At 39.6% G+C, this 22820-nt stretch overlaps 1 protein-coding gene across 1 annotated transcript in view; it reads right to left on the bottom strand.

The window, feature by feature from the left end:
- Positions 1-21589, bottom strand: part of CIAO1 (cytosolic iron-sulfur assembly component 1) — a 306797-nt gene extending 285208 nt beyond the window's left edge. Inside the window, 1 exon segment of the mRNA XM_044082229.1 lies at positions 21446-21589. Within this exon segment, the coding sequence (XP_043938164.1) occupies positions 21446-21589 (144 nt within the window).
- Between the last annotated feature and the right edge of the window lie 1231 nt (positions 21590-22820).

Here is a 22820-nt window from a genome sequence, read left to right as displayed (position 1 = left end):
GACTCTTTAGACATAATGACTAGCTAAGCAGGAACACACAAGCACAACGAAGACTAGGTCCTCTAATTTAAACGGGCCTAGGCCTTACCACACACACACACACACACACACACACACACACACACACACACACACACACACACACACACCACGAGGACTAGGTCCTCTAACTGAAACGGGCCTAGCCCTGGGAAAGAGAAAACAGGCAGAGAACTAGGTCCTCTAACTTAAATGGACCTAGGTAGAAAGATTAAGTTGTAGAAGAAGGTCAGAAACTATCAAACGACACTGCCCACAAGCTACATTTTGAAATATCTAAAAGTCTAACTTTCTCAATTAGAAATCTACGGCTCAAAAGGCTAAGTCGTAGAAAAAAGGGTCAAAAACTATCAAACGACCCTGCACACAAGCTAAATATCTAAATATTTAAGTCTAATAAAACAGGAGACACTGCACACAATATATAGCAAAAATAAGCGCAAACGAGCAACGTTAATTAGAAAATTACCACACAGGATATCAAGCAGAGAACAACAAGGGCCAACGGCCAACCAGTTCTCAACAACTGACTAAATTTAAAGTCAAAAACACTCTAACAGGTCTGAAAATTACTTCCAACACTATTAAACTCTATCTAGAACAAGATAAACGCTATAGGTAAACAGTAATGTAATAATAATAGAAATGTTTTAAACTTAGCCACGGCCAAGCAAGAAGCACATCTGAACTCGTACATGCGGCAAACGAGATCTGGGGATTGTACTGGTGCACTATGGGATACCTACCTAGCCACGAGCCAGCTAAGAGACTTTGAGCTTGTAATAGGCCGAGTCGGAGTCGAGAATCTGCTCCGAACCCATATGTAAGAATGAAGGCAAGATAGGACTACAGAACATCAAATGTTTTTAGAGAGGATATCCACAAACTTTACTAGATTTAGTGTCTCAAGAAACATATGAACAAAGTTAAGATATAAACTAATATCAGGAGGGTACCAATAATGAACACCATAGGAAAAGTAACAACTATTAATAATCTTGATAATAAAAAATACAACAGAGCTATGGTGCTGCCCTTATCAGTGATTCAAAACCCATCAAAGATGTTATGAATAAATATTGGGACATTTTACTTAAGATGACAATTTGGTTAGGAAATTAGGAAGAAGTCCAAGGTCTGTATTTAAATGTAAAAGAAATATGAAAAATATACTGGAACATCAGGATAAATCCGTTTCTGCTTCTATTAAAGGAATGTTTAAATGTGGTGGATACCATCAATATGCAAGCAATAATGCCTGATGTGGTGTGTGTTACTGTGTAATTAATGCCCACCCATGGGTGTTGTAAAGGGAGGGCCTCTACACCCCTGGAAGGGATGTAGGATCATTCTCTCATCACTCTGTCATACACGCTACCAGGGGAATCGTTCAATCGCTTTCACACTTCACCCTCTCTCTCTCACACACAGACACAGTCTCTCTTGCTTTCATGCATGCAGTCACTCACACATGCAGACAGAAACAAACACGCACACACTTTTCTGTTTCACTCGATCAATTGCTCTCTTTCTCTCTTACTCTCATATACGCACAGACTCACACACAAGCTTTATTTTAATTTTTTTTAAATTTTATTTTACACTCATTAAACAGCAAAAGCGGTGCTTAGCGAGTGTAAAATAACAGCTCGCTCTCACATTCACGGACATGCACACATCACTTGCACACACAGACAAACACACTTTTGTTTTTCAGTTTGCATTTCTTTTTTTTCTTTCTTTTTATTTTTTATATATATTTTACCCTCGCTAAACAGCAGAAGCACTGTTTACTGAGCGTAAAATAATGGCAGCCATTCCATTTTCTCAGTCAGATCTCCATGGCAGCTTGATATGCTGCCGTGAAGCGGCAGACTTGTTTTTCAGTGCACATTACTTGTACATTAATACCCTGCTGGAGAACACTCGTTCTCCAATCAGGGTACTGATGTACAGTGTGCCCATTTTCTAAAAATTTATTAAGGAGCAAGTTCCATTTACCTGTAACAGTACACATTTGTAGAACACACTGCCTTACTGTCATATGGGTAATAGCGCCCAACTACCCTCTCTATGGCAGTCTCTCAAAGCTTTAGGCTTCTGCTCCTGCTTGTCTGTGGTTGTGAAGGATCAATCAGTTGCCAGAGCAGGACAGTCCTTCACAGCCACAGAAAACAGCGACCATTTTTTTTCTAGTGCAGCTAGGATAGAAGAATCTCTGAGAAGACTACCCCTTTTCTAGCAAATGCGATCTCCTGAGTTCAGATAAGAAACTCTTTGGGTTATTTTATTCCTCCCTCCATCTTTTCTTGTGTGTGTGTGTTTCTTTGCAAAAAAAGGTTCAGCTTTGCAGTATTTTATTTTTTGTTCACAGTATAGGATCATGTGGCATATATTAAGCTGAATACTATTCTTTTTCAAGGGTTTATAACCTTTATGGTGTTTGGGGAATACTTGACAGACTTTCTATACTGGGACTGTTTTGGTGAATTTCTGTCATTGCCTCATGCTGCCATAATCTCAAATAAAAACAGTATTATCATTTGAAAAGCAAATTTGGGGCCGTGTTGACCTTTATTATATGTTTAGTACTAATATTAATTCAGTAAAACAGATTTATACAATTCTTGGATTAATCAGGATTAAATATTGTACATAGTGTGTTTAACACGACTTAGCTCAACAATGAAACACATGATTTAACATAATGTAATGGTGTTTTACATTCTACCTGGTCTTATAGTATGCAAGTTGGAAGGATATTATTACAATAACACAAGGAGCCATATTCCAAAAGACACGCTCTCAGTGTCTGTGACCGAGGAGGAATCCGTTACACTGACAGCAAGTCCCTTGGAATCTTGACTCCAGTGTAATCCTGCTTTATATATAGGCCTTACACTAGAATAAGTCACTTACATTGACAGCATGTATTTGAAATATTTAGTTCTTAAATGTTAATACAAATTGAACAGTATACTTAAAATAAAATACAAGTTATTATATTTTTTTAACCTGGAGTATTTCAGTTTTATAACGCAAGTATACCACAAACATATTTTATGAGACACCAAGTTATCTGAAATGGGAACTTAGTAGCATTACATACTTATAACATTTACATTACTTTTTGAGATGCATGAATTATGTTGTGTTATGATGCTAGCCGTTTCTCTCCCTAAACAGAGTAGTATTACGTTAGACCTGGGAAATATATTCACAGATGTTTTATTCTCATTTTAATGTTCTGTGTAACATGATTCCTCAATTAACATACATTTCTAATTTTACTATTTTCCAATGTTTCTTGATGATGGGAATTTTTGTGTTCATGGAATTCAAAAGGCATACAAAAATAAGCAAGCCAAATGTACTTCATGTTTTATAAATAACAAAAACGACAGCTTTATTTTCATAAAACCCGTGTTACATGAACAAGGGGACAAAATTAAGAAGTACTGCTTAAAAAATATTTTTGCTGTAGACCAGTCTAAAAATAATGCTGGTGCTACTATTATTAAATACTAGTACAAAATCCCTAGGGATGCCTTGGGGATAGCAGGATGACAAAAATGGTAGTTATTAATATGCAGAGATTTACAACTTCATTGCTGAACTCATTTTACTTCAGAATGAATGCTCTTTGATAATACCTTGCAAAATTTTCATAACATATTACATATTTATTTAGATTTAAATGGGGTACAAAGTTGCCTCATTGAAGACAGATTTCAGTGTGTGAGAGAGGGATATCAAAACAGAGATACAATATCATTACAATTTCAATTACTGTAAAATACAAAGTACTACAGTTAACATTCACAGCAAGAAAGAGCAGAATTAACTGATATTTGCATGTCATAATTCCTGAACACTTATAAATATGCCTTTAGATAACACCAGATAAATGGAATTCATTGTAATGACTCTGCCATGGATAGAAAATAAAGTGTAAAATGTTTAAAAATACTATTTCAGCACCATTTTTGCAATTAAAAGAAAAATCTTTTTCAAATAATTTTAGATATTTTTATCCCAATTTAAAAATTTTACATTTTTCTTTCTCTGACAAGTTATTTTTCTTCTCAATTTCTCTTTTGTTTAATGTACTAGAAATAACAATAGCACCTCTGTATTTTCTGACCCTTCTTTATTATTTCTCTCTATACACCTAAATAAATCAACTGCCAAAAAAGCAGCTTTTATTTGAGGAATCCCATCTTTTTTATTACAATTAAGATTAAAGAGTGGATTTTTATTAACAAATAACTATCCAAAATAGAAAATAAGACCCCAGATGATGAAATCCATCCTGATGTCAAGAAGGGGTGCACATAAAGCTCTTCTAAATAAGACTGAATACAGCATATTTGTAAAGAGTGGAAATAAACTAAAAATAAAACAGACCTGCAACTGGAGACTTTTGATATCAAGTCATGAAGAAATAAACACTTCAATAATCAAACAATAGTGTGCAAAAGAAAGCTAGTATGATTTCAGGCGAGAATGAAAGCAAACTGAAAGAAATGGCCCACATTTCTTCTAAATACTTGGCTAAGACGACTTCCATTGATAATTCTACAATAAAACATTACTAGCTTAATAAGTAATGGAATTGGGAATGGCAGAAAACTGGCATGCAAGTTTGAATACTAATGTGCAAATACAGTGGAGTATACAGTAATTCCAAGACTGAAATATCACTGAGAACTCTCATTACCCTAAGGATTTAGCGATTTCAAAGTCATTATACATGAAGAGCAGAGATGCTGGGGAGTTCACATGGGGCAAATAAAACCATATGGCAAAAATGCTGCAATACTTTTACACCAACTTTCCATTTTTGCTAGGTTGCTTACAAATCACATATTAAGGTTTGCAACTGCCTGCCAATGGTGAACACATGGTCCCATCATAAAAACTAACACTCCAGATAAACCAAGACTGACAATATTAAGTCTTTTATAAAATATTACACAATATTTATTTACTTATTTTATTTTACATTTGTTGACCGGGAGAGTCCAACTGGATTAAAAGTCCATTTTCAGTGGAGGCCCAGGGAGAAAAGCTCCAAGAGAACAAATTTTTTACAAAGCATAGTTTTAAGGACAGACTTTTGACATACAATTTCCATAGAAGAGACTTTGACATACATATTAACTAACAGATAGGATACATTCATTTTCTACAACATAATATTACATTTTAGAAGATATTCCTAAGTTTAGGATTCCTATGATAGATTTACTATCACAGTAAAAGCAGAGAGATGTAGAATAAGTCTCCGAGAGAGCAGATGATGCTCGCTATAGTTGAGAAGGATAACAAATTGATTTACTATATGTCTTCGCCTGGTTTTAGTTGAGAAGGATAACAAACTGATTTACAATATGTCTTCTCCTGGCGTACCTTGGTTGAAGGTTGTGCATCAGGCCTGGCAAGCCGGTACGTAAAAATCAACTGCCAATCATTAGTGAACCGGAGTTCCGCTGTGGCGACCCCTAACCGGGAAAAGCCGAAAGATAGACACTTCTCCTGGTTTTAGTTGCTTATGGAAAGCACAACATTGCTGGGGTAGTTTTCCTTAACTCCTGGAGAGATGGGATAAGCAGTAGATTAACAGTTTTAAGTGGGTACAGTATTATGATTGGTTGGCTTAGCAGAGTTACTTAAGTTAGGTTTCTAATGAGACATTAGCCAGGGGAGATACAGGAGCACAGTCGATTATTCAAAAAGTGAGTTTTAACAAGTTTCTTGAACTGTGATGGGGATTTGTTGTCAGTTATGTGGGCAGGAAGGGAGTTCCAGGTTTTTGCTATACAGTGGCTGTAGACAGACTTACCAGCCTCATTGTTATATTTGGTTACTTTGAGGAGGTTTTGTGTGCTAGACCTCAAGGGCCTGGCAGTTGTATAGGCTTGCAAAAGATTTTATAGGGCTGGAGTGTTTTCAGAGTTATGTATTATTTTGTGGGCTAGTGATAGTTGATTGAGTTGAAGTAGCAGTGGTGGTTCTAGTCATCTGAGTTTTTTTAAGGCATTCACAGTGATGTGTTCTGATGGGAGAGGTTGTAGCGAATTTGGCTATCTTATTACAACAACTATCAAGTTTGTTTAGGTCAGATTTGCGGAGATTTGTAAGCACGGGGGAAGCATAAACTAGGGTGGATAGTAGGTGACTCCTCGCTATTGTAGTTTTGGGTTGCCAGCGAGGAATTTTTTTATTGCGATACAGTAGGCCAAGTTTTTTATGTATTTTTTTATGGTTATAGAAATATGTAGGTCAAATCTAAGGTGATTATCTATTTCAACCACTAAGAGTTTGGTATGATTTGTAGGGGTGAGTGTGGTCTTGTTAAAGGAGGAGATGAAGAAAGAATCAGTGGGAGGTGTGGCTCTGTGAGAGCTAAAAAGAGTACTAGCTTTGTTTTACTTGGGTTCAGAATGAGCCTTTGGTTTGTAATCCAAGTTTCTGCTAGGGAAAAGCATTCTTGTATTAGGGAGTGAAGGATGTCAACTGATTTGGCTGCGCATATTATGGTGGTATCATCTGCATATTGCAGTATTGAGGCTTTAGGAATGCTGTTTGGAGCTAATTGGTGAAGAGGGTAAAAAGAAGTGGCCCCAGGATGGAGCCTTGGGGTACTCCTAGGGAGACTGGTAGGGACAGGGAGAGTTGGTTTTGCTACATAACAGCTTGTTTCCTTTCCTCTAGGTAGTTTTTGAACCAGGAGATGGCAGGGGTCGTAAGGTTTAGAGTTTCTAGTGAAAGAAGGAGTTTATTGTGGTTAACCATATTGAATGATTTGGACAAGGCAAGGAAGGTGGCAGATACAAGGAGTCCGTTGTTTATGTGAGTACTGACAATGTTGGTGAATTCTGTTAGTGGAGTGGTGGTGCTATGGAAGGGACTAAAGCCATGTTGTTGTGTTGCTATTAGATAATTTTCTAGGAAATATTTCATTAGTTGCTTGTGTATTACTCTCTCTATACTTTTAGATAAAAGGGGCAATATGGCTATAGGGTGGTAGTTATTGAGTTCCAGGGAGGTTCCCCCTTTATGTAGAGGGATGATATGTGATATTTTCCATAGCTTGGGTACTATACACTCGGAGATGGATCTGTTAATTAAGATGGAGACAGGATATGATATGGCTTCTGCAGCCAGGTGGAGGTATTCAGCGGGTAATTTATCTGTGGCTAGAGACGTTGGTTTGGGTTTGTAGAGTACTTTTTCAATGGATTTGGTTGGTACTGGGTGGAAGCTGAACTTGGGGCAATTGTTAGTTGGGGGTGGGGGGTGGATTTTCAGGGGTGGGGATGTTGTCATAGGGTTGGTTGTTTGCAAGGGTCTGGATGATTTCTGTAAAGTATTTATTAAATTGAGTGGGGATGTCTTCTTGGTTATCTATTTTTGCGGTTGGGGTACTTGTTTTACCTGGTTGTAGAACAGAGTTAATTGCTGCCCAAAATTTTTGTGGGTTGTTCCTGTGCTTATCCTGTAACTTTTGGTAGTAAGATGTTTTGTCTGTTTTGGTGAGTTTTTGGCTTTGTTACTTAGTTCAACGTATATTTGTTTGTTCAATTGTGATTTACTGTTGAGGTAGTTGGTCCAGGCCTTGTTTCTTTTTTTGAGGAGGGATTTTGTGTCTGGGGTTAACCAGGGGGCATATTTAGTTTTAATTCTTGTTGTTCTGGAGGGGGCATGATGGTTAAGGCTGTTTAAGAAGGTAGTATTGAAATATAGTACAGCTTCATCAAGAGGCAGGTTTTTAGGGGGGGGGGTCTCCAGTTGCACATTTTTAGGTTTATAAACTTGGAGCGGTTAAAGTGTTTTTTGTTTCTAATTAGGCGTGTAGATATTTGGGTCAGTTGTGGTGATTTTGATCTGAGTAAGAATGTGGCTTGGTGGTCACTTAGGGTGTCTGGTAGACACCCTGTTAGGGATATCAGTGATGGGTCGGATACGAGTATCCAATCTAGAGTGGATTGGTGTTTGGTTCTCGTCTGTTCTTGTGGGGGAAGTGATGAGTTGGGTTAGGCCATGTAGGTTAATATGGGAGAGTGGGTTATGACTGGAACACTTTTGCCAGTCAGTATTAAGGTCTCCTAATACTATGCTTTCCTGGGGGAGGGAGTTAGATATCCATTCTAGGAGTTTTTCTGTAATGGGGATATTGCTGCCTGGAGGGATGTAGCATCCTATGATGTTGATGTGCTTACTATCATTAAGTTTTAGTTTTGTTAGAGTGAGTTCAACTTTATCGAGGTCTGGGGTTGTTATGTCTACTTTCTCAAGGATGAGGTCAGATTTCTACACTACAGCAAACCCCCCCCCTTTTTTTACCTGTTCTATCACTACGTATTATACTGTAACCTGGTGGAGTGATTTCATTGTTGTGGTTGCCTGGTTTAAGCAAAGTCTCTGTTAGTATGACTATCTCAGGTTGATAAAAGGAGAGTAGTGCATGAAGGTCATGGACTTTGTTTAGTATACTTCTGACATTTAAATTTAAAATGAAAAGCGTGGATTTGTCTCAGTGGAGTAGGGTATCATTCAGGTTGAAGGTTGGGGCTCCTAGATTTTGTGGGCTTGGGTGTATATCACCGCAGCTAATGAGCTGGGTTCTGAGGTAAAAATAGAGTTTGTGTAGTTTGTTTAGGGTCTTAAAGTTCTTTATAGTTGTATGGGACCGGTAGTGTGATGGCTGTAATCTGTGTGCATAGTGGTGAATAATTCAGAATAAAGAAGGTTTGGTAGTGATATGGGACTAGTTGAGTAAAAGGGTGTGTTATAATAATGTTAGTGGAATTAATTTTTCTTGGTATGTCGATAAAATTAAGTTGGTTTTGGTGGTTGGTGATGGAAGTTAGCAGTGGAAGGGTGGATACACCTAGAAGCAATAGTAAGAGGTATATGTATGTGGGTTTGGGTAGTTTGGGCATGGTTTGGTTGGGTTTGGTCATGAGTGGGAGATCTGCTTGGGATGGGGTGGGTGTGGTGGATGATGAGAGGTGTTGTTTGTGACTGTAAGGTAGTTAGATGGAAGACTGTGCTTTACAGGATGTGGAATAGTGGAAGAGAAGGAAATGGGTACAGGGGTGGGGAAGATTCAGTGATTGGTGGTTAGCAGGAAGGGAGTGGCTAAGTTTAGTTGAAATGCAGCAATAGTGGGGGGTGGGGTGGGGTGGGAATAGGGGAGCAGAGTGAGCCCAAGCACAGCGAGGGCAAGTGGAGCGAGGCTAACACTAACTCCAACTATATCCCTGGGCTTACTAGTTTCTTTTCTTTGTACACCAAATGTATCTTTTCACTTATTTCTGTTTACACCAAATGTATCTTTTTGGCTGTATTGTACTAGTTTAATTTCACTCCAAATGTATCTTTTCGGTTGTATTTTACTGGTTTAGTTTTACACCAAATTTATGGGCTATTTTTAAGCTATAGATTTGTCAACTTGCAGAGATTAATTAGGAGATGCAGGGTATATTTTTTGGGCTATGTGCAGGGGAGCCGGATGAAATTACTATGTGCAGGGTAGATTTTTAGGTTAAAGAAGTAAGATCCTTGGGGAAAATCTAGCTAGGTTACACAATATGGAGGGAGCCTATATGAAGGCTTACATCAAGTATATACTCAGCAATCAATTAGTATCTTTTTTATCAAGTTACTTTTTGCTTCATGTCCATTTTACAAATAAACAAACCTTTCACATAATGGGAAATTAGTATAATTAAAAAAATAATCTTAATACAGCCCCTGGCCCAGACAGATCAGTCCACAACCCCCTTTTCCCTATTTCTGCACATGGACTCAGGGTGTCACTTCAACAGTGAGAATCATCTAGAGCCAAGGTTTACACCTCCATGTGTTTAGCCCTGCCATGGTGCTTAGACAGATATTCAACCATTTTATATAAAAACATTTTTGATAAATTAACACACATTCTGTTATGTCTAGACAAATACAGATAGATATTTAACCATTTTCTATGAACAAAATTACTAATAAATGACCTATTCTGTTACACATACAAATGCATTCATTTTGTTAAAATCTTAAACATTTAAGTCTACAACCATAAAATTATCAAGGTGGCAAGAGATCCAACTAATTATACATCAGCTGCCTTGTTAAATGGCATTTTATAATTATTACAGAAATAAATCAATCAGCTGTCAATATAAATATTTGTTTTAATATATCAATACTGGAATACACCTGTAGTAGTGGGCTTTATTAATGAAACATTAATCTGTAACAGAAGATGATGAACTCCATCCTGACGTCAAGAGAGTTTTATTTAAAGTTGTTGTTAGAGATTATTAAATAAGCAGGGCTGATTATTATAAAAATATACATTAAGAGTCAGAATATAAGAATGAACTTAATTTCAGAAGGTCTGTCACTGAAGAGATCAGACATCAACATACAGGAAAACAATAAAATCATTTAATAACATTGCACAAAAACAAAAATTATTATGGTTTGAGGTGAGAACGGAAGCTAGCTATAAGAAACTAAACAACATTTCTTCTAAATATTTGGCTATGATACTTGCTACATAAAAACAGCAATAAAAGTGCTATACTGAAAAGGAATGGCATTGGGAGCAATACAGAAGATTGCAGCGGTTAGCGTTGTTGCCTTACAGCAAGAGGTTCTCCCGTTCGATTCTCGGCTGGAGCGCCTTCTGTGTGGAGTCTGCATGTCCTCCCCACGGTCGTGTGATGTTTAAAGACATGTAGGTAGGTGCGTGCGTGAATGGGTGTGCCTTCTTTGAAGGTTGGACGTCAGGCTGGCAACTTGGCACTGTAAAAATCCACTGCCAATCATTAGCAGACTAGAGTTCCGCTGTGGCGACCCCTAACCGGGAAAAGCCAAAAGACTTTTTTACACAGCAAGTTGATTTTTACTATGTTGGCTATAAATCTCACATTCACTTTCATATTTCTGAGTGCTGAACATTTGCACACCAATTTTCTGTTAATGAGCCAATGTATTTAACTACCCTAAAGCTGATAATGTCACTGAATTCTTTTATGAGCTGTTTCACAATTTATATGAAGACCCAGAGCAGTCTTTACTCACCAATTAACTGATCTCTTTCTTGGTCAGTTAAACCTTTCTTCAACATCAGTGAATTTACATAAGTTAATCTTTTTCTCAACAAGAAATTAACACTGTAGTACAAAAATTAAAACACTAATACAGTCAATGACCCACACTGCAATTCAAATATTTTCTATAAACAATTTTTGGTAAAATTAGGAAATACTTTGTTACTCTCATACATAGACTTGTTTTACTGGAGTATCTGATGCATATTTAAATCAATGTAAATCCATTCGAATTCATAATCTTACAAACAGACCCCAAGGACAAAATGCTATTACAAATGCAAAAAGACAGAGGGCTACGTCAGTAATGGCAAGGGGAAGAGTGAACAAGGCAAAAATGAGCATAGGAAAAGAAGTGCTGGAGTCTCCCATATATCCTGACATATGATATGCACTGACAAGCAACATCTTTCACTGGTAAAAAGAGACGAAGAGGTGGTTAAGACAAAGAGTATGAGAGACAGAGAGCCAAAGAGAATCTTACTAAAGGACATGAAATATGCAGCATTAAAAGAAATGTGAAGCGTGAAGTGGGCTAAGGAGAACAGAAAGGTGGTGGGGAAAAGATATGGAAGAAATCTGGAGGGGAAGTTCAATAACAAAATTTACTATCCACAGAAAAGGATGGTAGGGAATGTTTAAAACAATGGGGCATTTAATACAGAATACCAGAGGCCCAATGGTAAAAAGTACAGTTGTGTATAATCTTACCATAACAGTATATGTTCTTCTCTTCAATGTTTCAGTATTCCTAACAGTACGAATCCTTTGTCTAGGGCAGCCTGATGTCTGACTAGTATGTCAAAGCCTTAGGTTGTACGTCATGGCATAGGGCATAAAGGTGGCGTAGGGATGTACCATCCTCAGAACTGAAAAGCACAAGGAGGAACAACAGTCCAATGAGAAAAGAAGAATATGTGCATCCAGAATGACAAAGAAATATGGGGAGAAGGGACAGAGCAATTACTGCAACAGTGAAGAGAAGGACATCTACTATTATGGTAAGATTTTACACAACTGTACAATGTCCATTCTAGATCACTTTTGCAGTATGTATTCCTTACAGTAGGATGAGCACCAAGTTCAGGAAGAAAGGTAGGAGGAGAAAGGTCCAGCACAGCCCTCAACAAAGGCATGCAGGACAGCCCTGGCAAATCCAGCACTAACTCTGGAAACCACATCCAACTTATAGTGCTAGGTAAAAGTATGCACGGAAGTCCAGGATAGAGCTGGTCTTAACTCCTTTGAAAAAAGCACCAGAAGAAGCCACAGTCCTGGTAGAATGAGCCTTAACAAAAGAAAGGTTTTTCTGATGAAAATAGTAACAAAAGGAAATGGGCCATAGATATACAAGAAGAAATAGTTTGCTTAGAAACAGCCAAGCTTAAAAATCAAGGATGAAAGGAAACAAAAAGTTCATCAGATTTACAAATGGCTTTAGTTTTATCCAAATAATAGTGGAGTTCTCTATGCAAATCCAAAGTGTGAAGAACTTTATTTATTTTTTTGGGCCTAAAAGAGCCCATTTTCAGTGGAGGCCCAGGGAGAAAAGCTCGGACAAGAACATAGATACAGAAAATACTGAACATTAATTGGTACAAAAGTAGTACAGTGTTACAGACAGTGATTACAGTAATACATACAGAATATATACATAAAAGCGGGAATTTTGTTGTTTGTCAGATGAATTCAATCAGAGAGGTATAAACAGAGATATATTAATCAGCATTATTGTACCAGTATGAACAAGTGATAAAAATAATAATTATGGAGAAAATATCATCAGTCAGCAGTAGCAAAAAGCATAGGAGTTTAGTTATCATACAAGAAAAAAAGGAGGTTAGATTATAGAGCAGGTATATAGCCAGGAAGAGTTGAAATGATTTTTCAGTATTTGTTTGAAGGTGGTGGTGCTGCCCATGTTTCTTATAGAAGGTGGAAGTGAGTTCATTAGTATGGCGATGGTGAAGGAATAGAGGAGTTGACAAGCAGGTAAGGTGAGCTTTTCTACATTCAGAAGTAGATGACTTTCAGATCTTAGTTGCATGCTGAGTTGGTATTGGGCGAGTAGTGTTGAGAGAGCAGGACAGTCTGTATGTCTGTAGATTATTTTCTGCGCTGTAGTTAGTTGGGAGAATGAGAGATGGTGAGGGAGTTCCAGCCCGCCTAATTATTTCAGTGAGTCACAGTGGTGGGATGAGAATTTGGCCTAGGTGGCAAATTTGGCTATTCGGTTGTAACACATTTCAAGTTTGGATTTTGCAGAATTTTGGAATGTAGTGAGGAGTGGGGCACCAGAAAGGAGAGAGGGTACTAAAAAAGGTGGTTGCAAGTGTTTGTCTAGTAGCGAGACTAAGAAAGTGTTGGTGCCTGTAGAGCATACCAAGCTTTTGGTGTGTTTTTTTGATGTTATTGTTTATGTGTGGGTCAAAAGTTAAGGTTTTCATCTATAATAATGCCTAGTAGTTTAGTGTGTGGGACAACTTCTATAGTGGTATTGTATTGGGCTTGTACAGTGAAGATTTTTCTTAAGGGTAAAAAGTACTAGTTTATTTTTTTTGGATTTAGGACAAGATGATTGTTAAGCATTCAAGATTCAGTAGTGGTGAGGGCATTCTGGGTGATTTGCTGGAGTTCAGCGCTGGAATTTGCAGGGCATATTATTGTACACTAGTCAGCATACTGGATTACCGAGCATTGTGAGACAGTGGAGTGAAAGTTATTAATAAAGATGCTAAATAAGAGAGGACCAAGTATGGAGCCTTCGGGTATGACTGGGAAAGTATTGAGGAAGGGAGAGTAAGACTGTTGCCATTTGGTAGATTGCTGCCTATTGGAGAGAGAGAGCTATTGAACCACTGTAGGGTAGGTAGGGAAATGTGGAGGGTGGTAGTTTGGAGAGGAGGATGGTGTAGGAAATGGTATCAATGGCTTTGGAGATATCTGGGAAAAGAGAAGCGATTACTTTGCTAGACTCCCATGCCCAGTTGACTGCATCTAGGAAGGATAGGAGGGCAGTAGTGGTGCTGTGTGTCTCTGGTCTGAAACCATGCTGATTGGGTGACAGAATCCGGTTTACAAACAGGTAGTTGAGGAGTTGGGCATGGATACATTTTTCCAGTATTTTAGAGAGGGGTGAGAGAATTGCTATGGGCTGAAAGTTTGCGGTGTCTGTGTTGGTGCCACCTTTGAGTAAGGGAAGAATGTATCCTTCTCACTGGCAGACTGCAGAGAAGGGAAAAAAGTGGGAAAATGAACAGACTGATTAACAGACAACTCATTAACCACCTTGGGTATACAAGGATTAGTACATAGAGACAACCTGTCTTTATGAAAAACTAAAAAATAGGGAAAGCCATAAGGGCCAACAGCTCAGACACCTGTTCGTCTGAGGTAAGGGCCAAAAGAAGAACAGTCTTCCAAGTACAATGCTGTAAAGAAGCTCAAGCTGCAGGCTCAAAAGGAGCCCGAGTCAGTATTTCTAAGATAAAAATAAGGTCTCAGGAAGGTGGAATAGGCTTCCTGGGGGTCCTAATATGAAAGATACCTTTAAGGAATTGATTGGCCTCAAACACAGAAGCCATAGAAGGAGTCAAAGGCAGACAAGCAGAAATGGCCGACAGGTGAGCTTTAAAAGAACAGTACGACAACCCAGAATTGAGTAAATCACACAAATAAGAGGGAACCAAAGGAGCTTCCACAGAAAGTGGATCCATGTTACCAGCAAGACACCAAACGGAAAATCTCTTCCATTTTGACAAATACGATTTTATGGTAGTGGGCCTCATGGCCTCCTGCAGAGCCTGAAGGATGTCATCAGAAAAAAGGTGTCTAAAGGGATCAAAACCTTATCACTCACAGTGTCTGCTGAAGAGTGAACAAATGGGGATGAATAAGAGACCCCTTGTTCCATGTGAGTAGGTCCCCCCGTGAGGCAACTTGTCATGACTGCCCTCGGCAAAATGCAGAAGTAGTAACTAATGCTGTCTGGGTCAAAAGGGAGTCAACAAGAAGATTTTGGGAGAGTCTTCCTTGAACAAGACCCTTGGTATGAAAGGAAGGGGAAGGAAGGCATAAAGAAACATCCCCATCCAGGAAAAAGACAGGGTTGTCCACCTTCCAAGCCAGAGGACATATGACTCTGATGCAAAAGTGAGGAACTTGCCTGTTCAGAGAGGAGGCAAAAAGATCAACCTGAGGAGTACCCCACTGGCAGACAATGTCCAAAAACACATCTCTGTGAAGCATTCACTTGAGAGTCTGTGAGTCTGTGTGATGGATCTGCTCAGAGTGCCTGAAACAATGTTCTGATCTGAAGAAATATAAACAGTCTGAAGAGTCACCCGATACTGGACAGCCATATCTCAAATCTGAAGAGCTAGCCTGCACAAGAGGTAAGACTGTGCCCCCCCCACCCCTTGCCTGCTGAAGTACCACATCACTGTGATGTTGTCTATGAAGATTTTGACGGGAAGGAAAGAGAAAATGAATGTCCTGAAGGGCCAGGAGAAGAGATCTCATCTCTTTGATATTGACATGGTTCTTCTTTTGACAAAGAGACCAAAGGTAAGGAAGCTCCCCACCCCATGTTTGAGGCATCTGGAAAGAGTACCTAAACAGGAAGTAGAGGCTGAAAAGTAAGCCCTGGGTTGAGGGACAGTTGATGAATCCACTACTGGAGTTTTAACTTGAGACAGGAGACAAGAGGAACTGGAAAGTCTAAAGGATGAGAATGTTGAAGCCAAAATGACTTTAGGAACCAATGAAGCATTCTCATATGAATTCTGGCCACAGGAATCATAGGAATGGTGGCAGCCATGTATCTCAGAGCCCTTAGAAACTCTCCAGCTGTATTAGAGGCTAGTAGAAAAATGGATTGAAAGAATGCAATCAGAGTCAAAGCCGTGGGAGGCAGCAGGGATGGTAGCATTGGTACAGTCTGGAGTCCGCAGCTGAGAAAGATATGATCCTGAGGAGGAGTAGGGAAGGATTTCTGGAAGTTCAGTGTAAACCCTAGGCTTTACATAAGACAAACAGTATAGTGAAGATGCTGAAGCAAACTCTCTGGAGAGGAAGACTGAATGAGCAGGTCATCCAGATAAGGAAATATAGGAATTCCCCTCATCCTGCAGAAAGCAATCACAGGAGCAAGGAATTTGGTGAAGTCCGCCTGGTCAGTAGAGAGACCAAAGGGCAAAGCAGAGAACTGAAAATGCAAGGAAGCAACGGGGAAACATAAAAACTTCCCAAAAAGAGGATAATAGGAATATGGACATAGGAATCCTGATCCTTAGAGACTAGGAAAGTTTGAGGAAGAAGAGTAGGAAACAATGTTTGAATGGATAACATCTGGAAGGAAGGAACGTTCAGAAAGGTGTTGAGGTGGGACAGATCCAGAGTGGGTCTTCAGGTGCCTTCTTTTCTGGGAACCAGAAACATTGTGGAATAAAATCTCTTCCACTTTTTAGAAGATAAAACTGCTTGGTTGGTTCCTTGAAACAAAAGGCTCTGAAGAACATCCGGAAAAAAGGCAGCTGTTCTTGAGGAGGTTGAGGAATGCCCAAAGGGGGGGGGGGGGTTCCAAACCATGTAATACCCCTGGATAACGGAAAAAAAACAAGAGTCCTGAGTGATCTGTAGCCAATTTGCAGGGGACATGGAAAAACGAAGAGATAAAGGAACTTAGCCAAGGAGGGAGGGAAGAAGATAGTCAGACAGAACCTAGTTTGTCTGGAAAGAGGCTTCTGCGCTGTAGGAGTGTGAGTAGACTTAGCAGGAGGAGCCCTTCTATCACCCATTTTACCTTTGGGAGGAGGGTGACACTGTCTATGGACAACAGCAGATTTAGCAGGGTGATTCCTCAGAAACATGTTAACAGGGGAAACAAAAATATGTTACAATTCTTGTATAGCCTTACCCTTTTTCCTGAAGGGACCTAAAAAGCTCAGAAGCTGCAGAACCAAAGAGATTATCAAGAGCAACATCCATCAAGTTGGCCTTAATATCAGTCATAGACAGAAGGTGAAGCCAGGAATACATCCTCAACACAGAACCAAAGGCAGTAGCTCCAGTCGAAGCATCAGCGGAGTCATAACTACAGTTAATGGAATTGTGAGGCACTTGAAAATAGGACCCTAACAAAAAGGGGGCAGAAGCCTTCTCTGAGAAAAAAAGGCCAATATGTACCGGGTCATGTGTGTCTGGTAATTCACATCCCTAAAGGCCAGAGTAGCAGCAGTATACACTGGCTTACCCGACCTCTCCATGATTCTGCTGTCCTTGTTAAAAGGGAGCAGCTTAGAAGGTAAAAGCTTAGATGGCTTACCACAGGAAACAGAAACAACAGAAGGGTCAGCAGATGGACACATGAAAAGAAATCGACAATCATCAGGCACCTTATAAAACCCATTATTTTTTTTAGAAGCTGGGGGCTGGAAATCAAGAGCCTGAGAAGCAGCAGAAAAAGTATCCAACAAGGCAAATAGAACAGGAGGAACAACAGAGGGCTTGGGAAACTCCATTTGAAGGAGTTCATAACACCTCTGCTGAACAGCAGAGACCTGGGCACAGTCTCACTTAAAGAACTCCATCAGATGGGAAAGTGTATCCCCAAAGGAAATCTCCTCAAAAGGAGACTCAGGACTAAAAGAATCCTCTTACTCAGGACCATAATCCAAGGGAAAGGGAATATGAGAGGAATAGGCCAAGGATTCCTCATCAGATGACACCTGCTCCCTAGACCTCTCAAGAGGAGATGACGACCAAGGGAGGCCAGGGACAGAGACCCCCCGAGGGGGCTTAAAAGTCATAAGCATTAAACAAACCCTGGGAGAAATCCTGTCATACACGCTGAGGATCCTTAGGAGCAGGAGAAATATGCTTAGTCTTCTGCTTCTTTTTTAAACGGATGTCAGTCCTAAATATCTCAGGAGGCTCAACCCCTGCCGACACTCAATTAGCGTAGTGTGAATCTCCTCCCTAACAAGGATCTGCAGAACAACCCTAGACTCTTCAAAAATAATCAGCCACAGTTCCCCCTGAACAACTGAAGCAGACATCTGCAGAGCCTCCACGGACATGTGAGAAGTAATATCCATGCCTGCATCTGAAGTGGTTATGGCAGAAGAATCTGATGGAATAACCGGGTGGTCCTCCTGGCTTTCACCAGCCTCAAGAGAGAGACATCCGGTGGGGGCACTACAGCTGAAGAATCTGACCAAAAAACTTTCTTTGCCTTGCCAAAGTACCCTGAACCAACAATTTAACATGTTAGTTCTCCAGGTAAATAGCTAAAGTGGAGACACAAATACATAAAGTTTTCGGGACAAACTCCTAACAAATATGACAAGACATACAGTCTTGTGAAGCACCTAAGCAAAATAAACACTGCTCGTGATGGTCCTTATGGGAAATCTGTCTCCCATACTGGCATTTCCTCTTTCTGGATGACATGAAGACAACAACCACAAGTAAAAAAGATAAGAAAAACTCCAAAGACTATGGTTCTATTTCCCCATCAAATAGCTGGATTAGTTTTCCAGTGCTGCAGTGCAGCATAACTGGGTGGTGCACTTCTGATGGGACAGGCAGGAGAGGATGAAGGATCACTGTTACTTATTTTGGGCAGACTGCAGACTCCTTAGGACATCAGAGACTTTGGTCTTGTGACACAGCTGGACTACAGTCAAGGATGACCAATGATTTCAAGAGACTGATGATTTCAAGCCACATCTGATGATTTCCAGCCACATCCGTTTCCTGGGACTGTTGAGTGCACAAAACTGAGCAGCTGCTGGCTCCTCTGCCTTTACGAGATAAAATATTACCCCCACACTGGCTATGGCTTTCCCTCTTTCATTCTTTCAATATGCTTGTAACTCCTCCTTCAAATGGAAAATCCAAACGATCACCTTGTTGCCATCACCAAACTGTGCAAACTACAATCGGGGTACTTAAACAGCAATGCTGGACTCTGCAGTATGTGGCATTGTGGGCCAAACTCTGCAACATGCAATAGTTCATCTGACTTGTTTTTCAAAAATACACCAAGTGTAGTAGTCAGTTAAGTATTCTCAGATTAACAGTAGTGGATGTACTGGTGTCAAAGTGGTATAAGGAAGGCCAGAATCTAATAGGGGAGGTTGTTGGCATAGAAGGTATGGATGACAAAGTATACTGCATTTTTAGACCAGCAAGTTTAAAAACTGTGGTGAAAACTGGAGGATTATGGGAAAATTCACAAACAGTTGCAAAACTCCTTTATCTGAAAAGGGAAGGCCACACAGAAAGAGGTGTTTGTATACCTGACGTCTAGCAATCAGTTGCCTGTGGTTGAGTCAAAGAATTCCAGTGCCTAAATGATCAATACTTGGTATACAGGCACTAACAAGACCAGCACTACATAAGGCAGTGTTGGTCAGACTGACATCGGAGTCCTGGGAAAACAGGCACCTGGTCTTCTGGAGCAAGCTAAAAGCAGGAGTCTGCAGGGAGGAAGACAGCAGGAAATTCCTGGTACCCTGGGACTACAGGGAAAGATGGCAGAACTGGAAGAAGTCCTAATTTTGCATATTTTGATAGAGGTCACTAGGAAGCCACAGACAATGAAGAGAAACTTTGGCAATCATGCAGAAAGGAAAATGAAAAAGCAGCACTTGGGAAGATGCTGGAGGTACCTGAACCCCAGGGAAAATCCCCAGCCAAGGACTCTAACAATAATGGAAGGAAGCCTGACTGAACTGGAGGCCTGCTTCACAGACTCTGTGGGAATAACTCAGGCCTCTTCTTACAGAAGGAGGCTACATAGGAGAAGACCCCCCCCCCCCCGAGGATTCAGAAAGCTAGCAGGAGCCTTCACACTTGTCCCTCAACAAAACCTCAGAGGTTTTAAACACAACTGGGTTCTTACAAGAATGACACTTTTCAGACATGGAGTGGTGCCCCTTGTATCTTTAAGAAGTAGAAAACGTTTAAGGAATGCTCTTAGCACTCTTCCTTGGTAGTATATAGCTGTGTCACTGAAAGAGAGAGAAAGAAACACACACACACACACACACACACACGAGGAAATATAGCATTGTGGCCCTAACCAATAAAGACATTTACTCAGCACATCAACTACTGGAATTTGCCTGTTTCAAGCGTACTGAGAAATCTTGAGAGGATTGGGCCTAGGGCCGGCATCAACAGATGGGGAGAAAAACAGAGAGAGACAATGACACTCTTGTACTAAGAAAGTTAAAACAAAAACAAAATAAAGATGTGAGTACTGATAAGCAATTATCAGTAAATCGGAGAGGAAAAAAATAAAAACTGAGGCTGTTTCTTTCATGCCAGAAGCTTTTCATAGTATGAAAGAGCTGAAAAGAAGCTCTACCAGAGTGCATTATGACACAATGGAGAAAGGTCTGACGGTCTAGGAAAGCTTTATCTGTCGACCAGTCTAAAAGTACAATTATTACAAGTTACTGAAGGTGAATGACTTCTTACAGAATTAGTGGTTATTCTTTATGCAGACTTTGCCTACTCATACAAAATTTGTGCGGCTGGCATATTGACAGAATATAAGGCGGCCTGCACAAGACATGCCATTCACATCTGTTATAAAGAATGTTTGTTGGAAATATGGAATGTTTGTTGGGTATATAATTTTACCACTGCTCTATTACTTCAGATTTGGTAACATATGTCCAGTTAAAGCGAACATACCTTGGTAACTTGCAGAAACCTTTCAGAATATAACTTTATGCATGACATGTCTTTTAAAATTTTAGAAAGCACACCTATTCAAAGTTATGCTCCTTCCATTACATCAAAGCTGTCCCAGTAATATTTTGTCTGTGGGAAAAACTTAGCATGTGATTTTGGACTATAACCAGTACAATTCAGGCAATTGCTAGTGTATTACAAACTACTTGCACAATGTAGCCATAGAACTGGACTTCCATTACAGGAAAAAGGGCAGTAAATTTACAAAAATCTGAACAGCACAGCAGTTGCATGTGTGCATCTTCTTCCCTATAGTTCATCGGGTCACTGAAGCAGCACAGCTCTATATATTTCCACACAGGGGTAGGCAGGGACAGGTGCCAAGCAATATGACTACTGCATTCAGAAACTGATATCTGCAAAAGCCCAGCTCACAAAAAAATGAAGAAGGAAAGAACGAAAGAAGGAAAATACAAACAATTATAAGTGATAAATGCACACGACAGATCTGACCTTGTTGACTGCAAGTATAGTACGAATTTTAGCTTTGCTGCCCAAACAGTCTGCAAACTCACCTCTTTGTTAGGGTGCCAAACAACATGCTTCACATCCTGAGTGTGAGAATTTAGCACACTGACACACTCGTACTCTTCTTCTTCATCAACTAAAGATAAATAAACAAATAAATTACAAGATATAACAGCTGCAACCCTGCACATGTGGAGCCATTTTATCTTCTCAGTCTGCTGCTCTAACACAGTATTCTTCCAGGTTAATGTAGATTTTCTGTATCCTGATTAGTCATACAATTTAACAAACCATGTTCATACACATATATACACACAAACAAAATAAGTCCGGAACTCAGGAGTGTGCTGTAATAAAATATGAAAAATCCAGCAAAAAGCACAATTACCAAAGCAAGGGCCAGCCGATGTCTAGTCCCAGTATGCCTTCAGCATATGTATCAAATGCTGAACAAAAGCATAAATGAAAAAATTCAGTGTAGTTCAAATGCTGAAAACAACATACTGTTCTCCAGATATATATGGAATCTGTCAAATTCATGAAGACATTGTTGCCTATTGTAGCTGGAGCAGGATGGATTACTGAGCAAGCGTCAATTTATGTGGAATACCATATTAAAAGGACTTTAGACAAGGCTCCAGCTGTCCTTAAAGATACCAAGATGTTCCTTGAGAAGCTGAGTGAATATATCAGTATGAAAAGGGATACTAAGAAACATAACCATGATCAGTATGGTCATTAAGAATTTGTTCACCAGTATCCCCAATGCTTATGGAATAGCAGCATTAAAGAAGTTTTCTATCGGACGAAGGCACATATGATGAAAGACAGGTTACAATTCTGTGTGACCTAATGGAGATTATTTTGAACAACAATGTCTTCATGTTTGAAGGGAAATACTATATACAGTTATGTGGTGTAGCGATGGGTACGCCATGCTCCAATAGCTATGCAAACATAGTTTTGGCACACTGGGAGGACAGAGTAATACATCAAGATAATCCATGGAAGAACCACTTAAAAGTATATTTAAGGTTTGTGGACGACATTTATATCATGTGGGAAGGTGACTTTGACAGATTCCATATATATTTGGAGAACAGTACGAACTTTTTACAGTTCACTGTGACCCACAGTGATGTGCAGATGGACTTCCTTGATGTACGAATCACACAGGATGGAGAAGGGAAAATAGAAACTAGTCTGTAGAGAAAGGATTGCTGGAAAAATAGTATTCTACCAAGAAGTAGTATGCACCCAAGATATACCCATAAAAACATCATGAGGAGACAGTTCTTAAGAACGTCCAGGATACAGTCGGACGACACAACTCTTGCAATGGCGATGGATGACATGCCGGAACATCTGAAGGCAAGAGGGTATAGAGAAGAAGAGGTGTTGAACATGAGACCACAAGTAGAT

The sequence above is a fragment of the Protopterus annectens genome, chromosome 9.part0 (genome assembly GCF_019279795.1).
Source record: "Protopterus annectens isolate FY-2018-M chromosome 9.part0, PAN1.0, whole genome shotgun sequence".
Classification (NCBI taxonomy): Eukaryota; Metazoa; Chordata; order Ceratodontiformes; family Protopteridae; genus Protopterus; species Protopterus annectens.
This window is presented reverse-complemented; position numbering and strand designations above follow the sequence as displayed.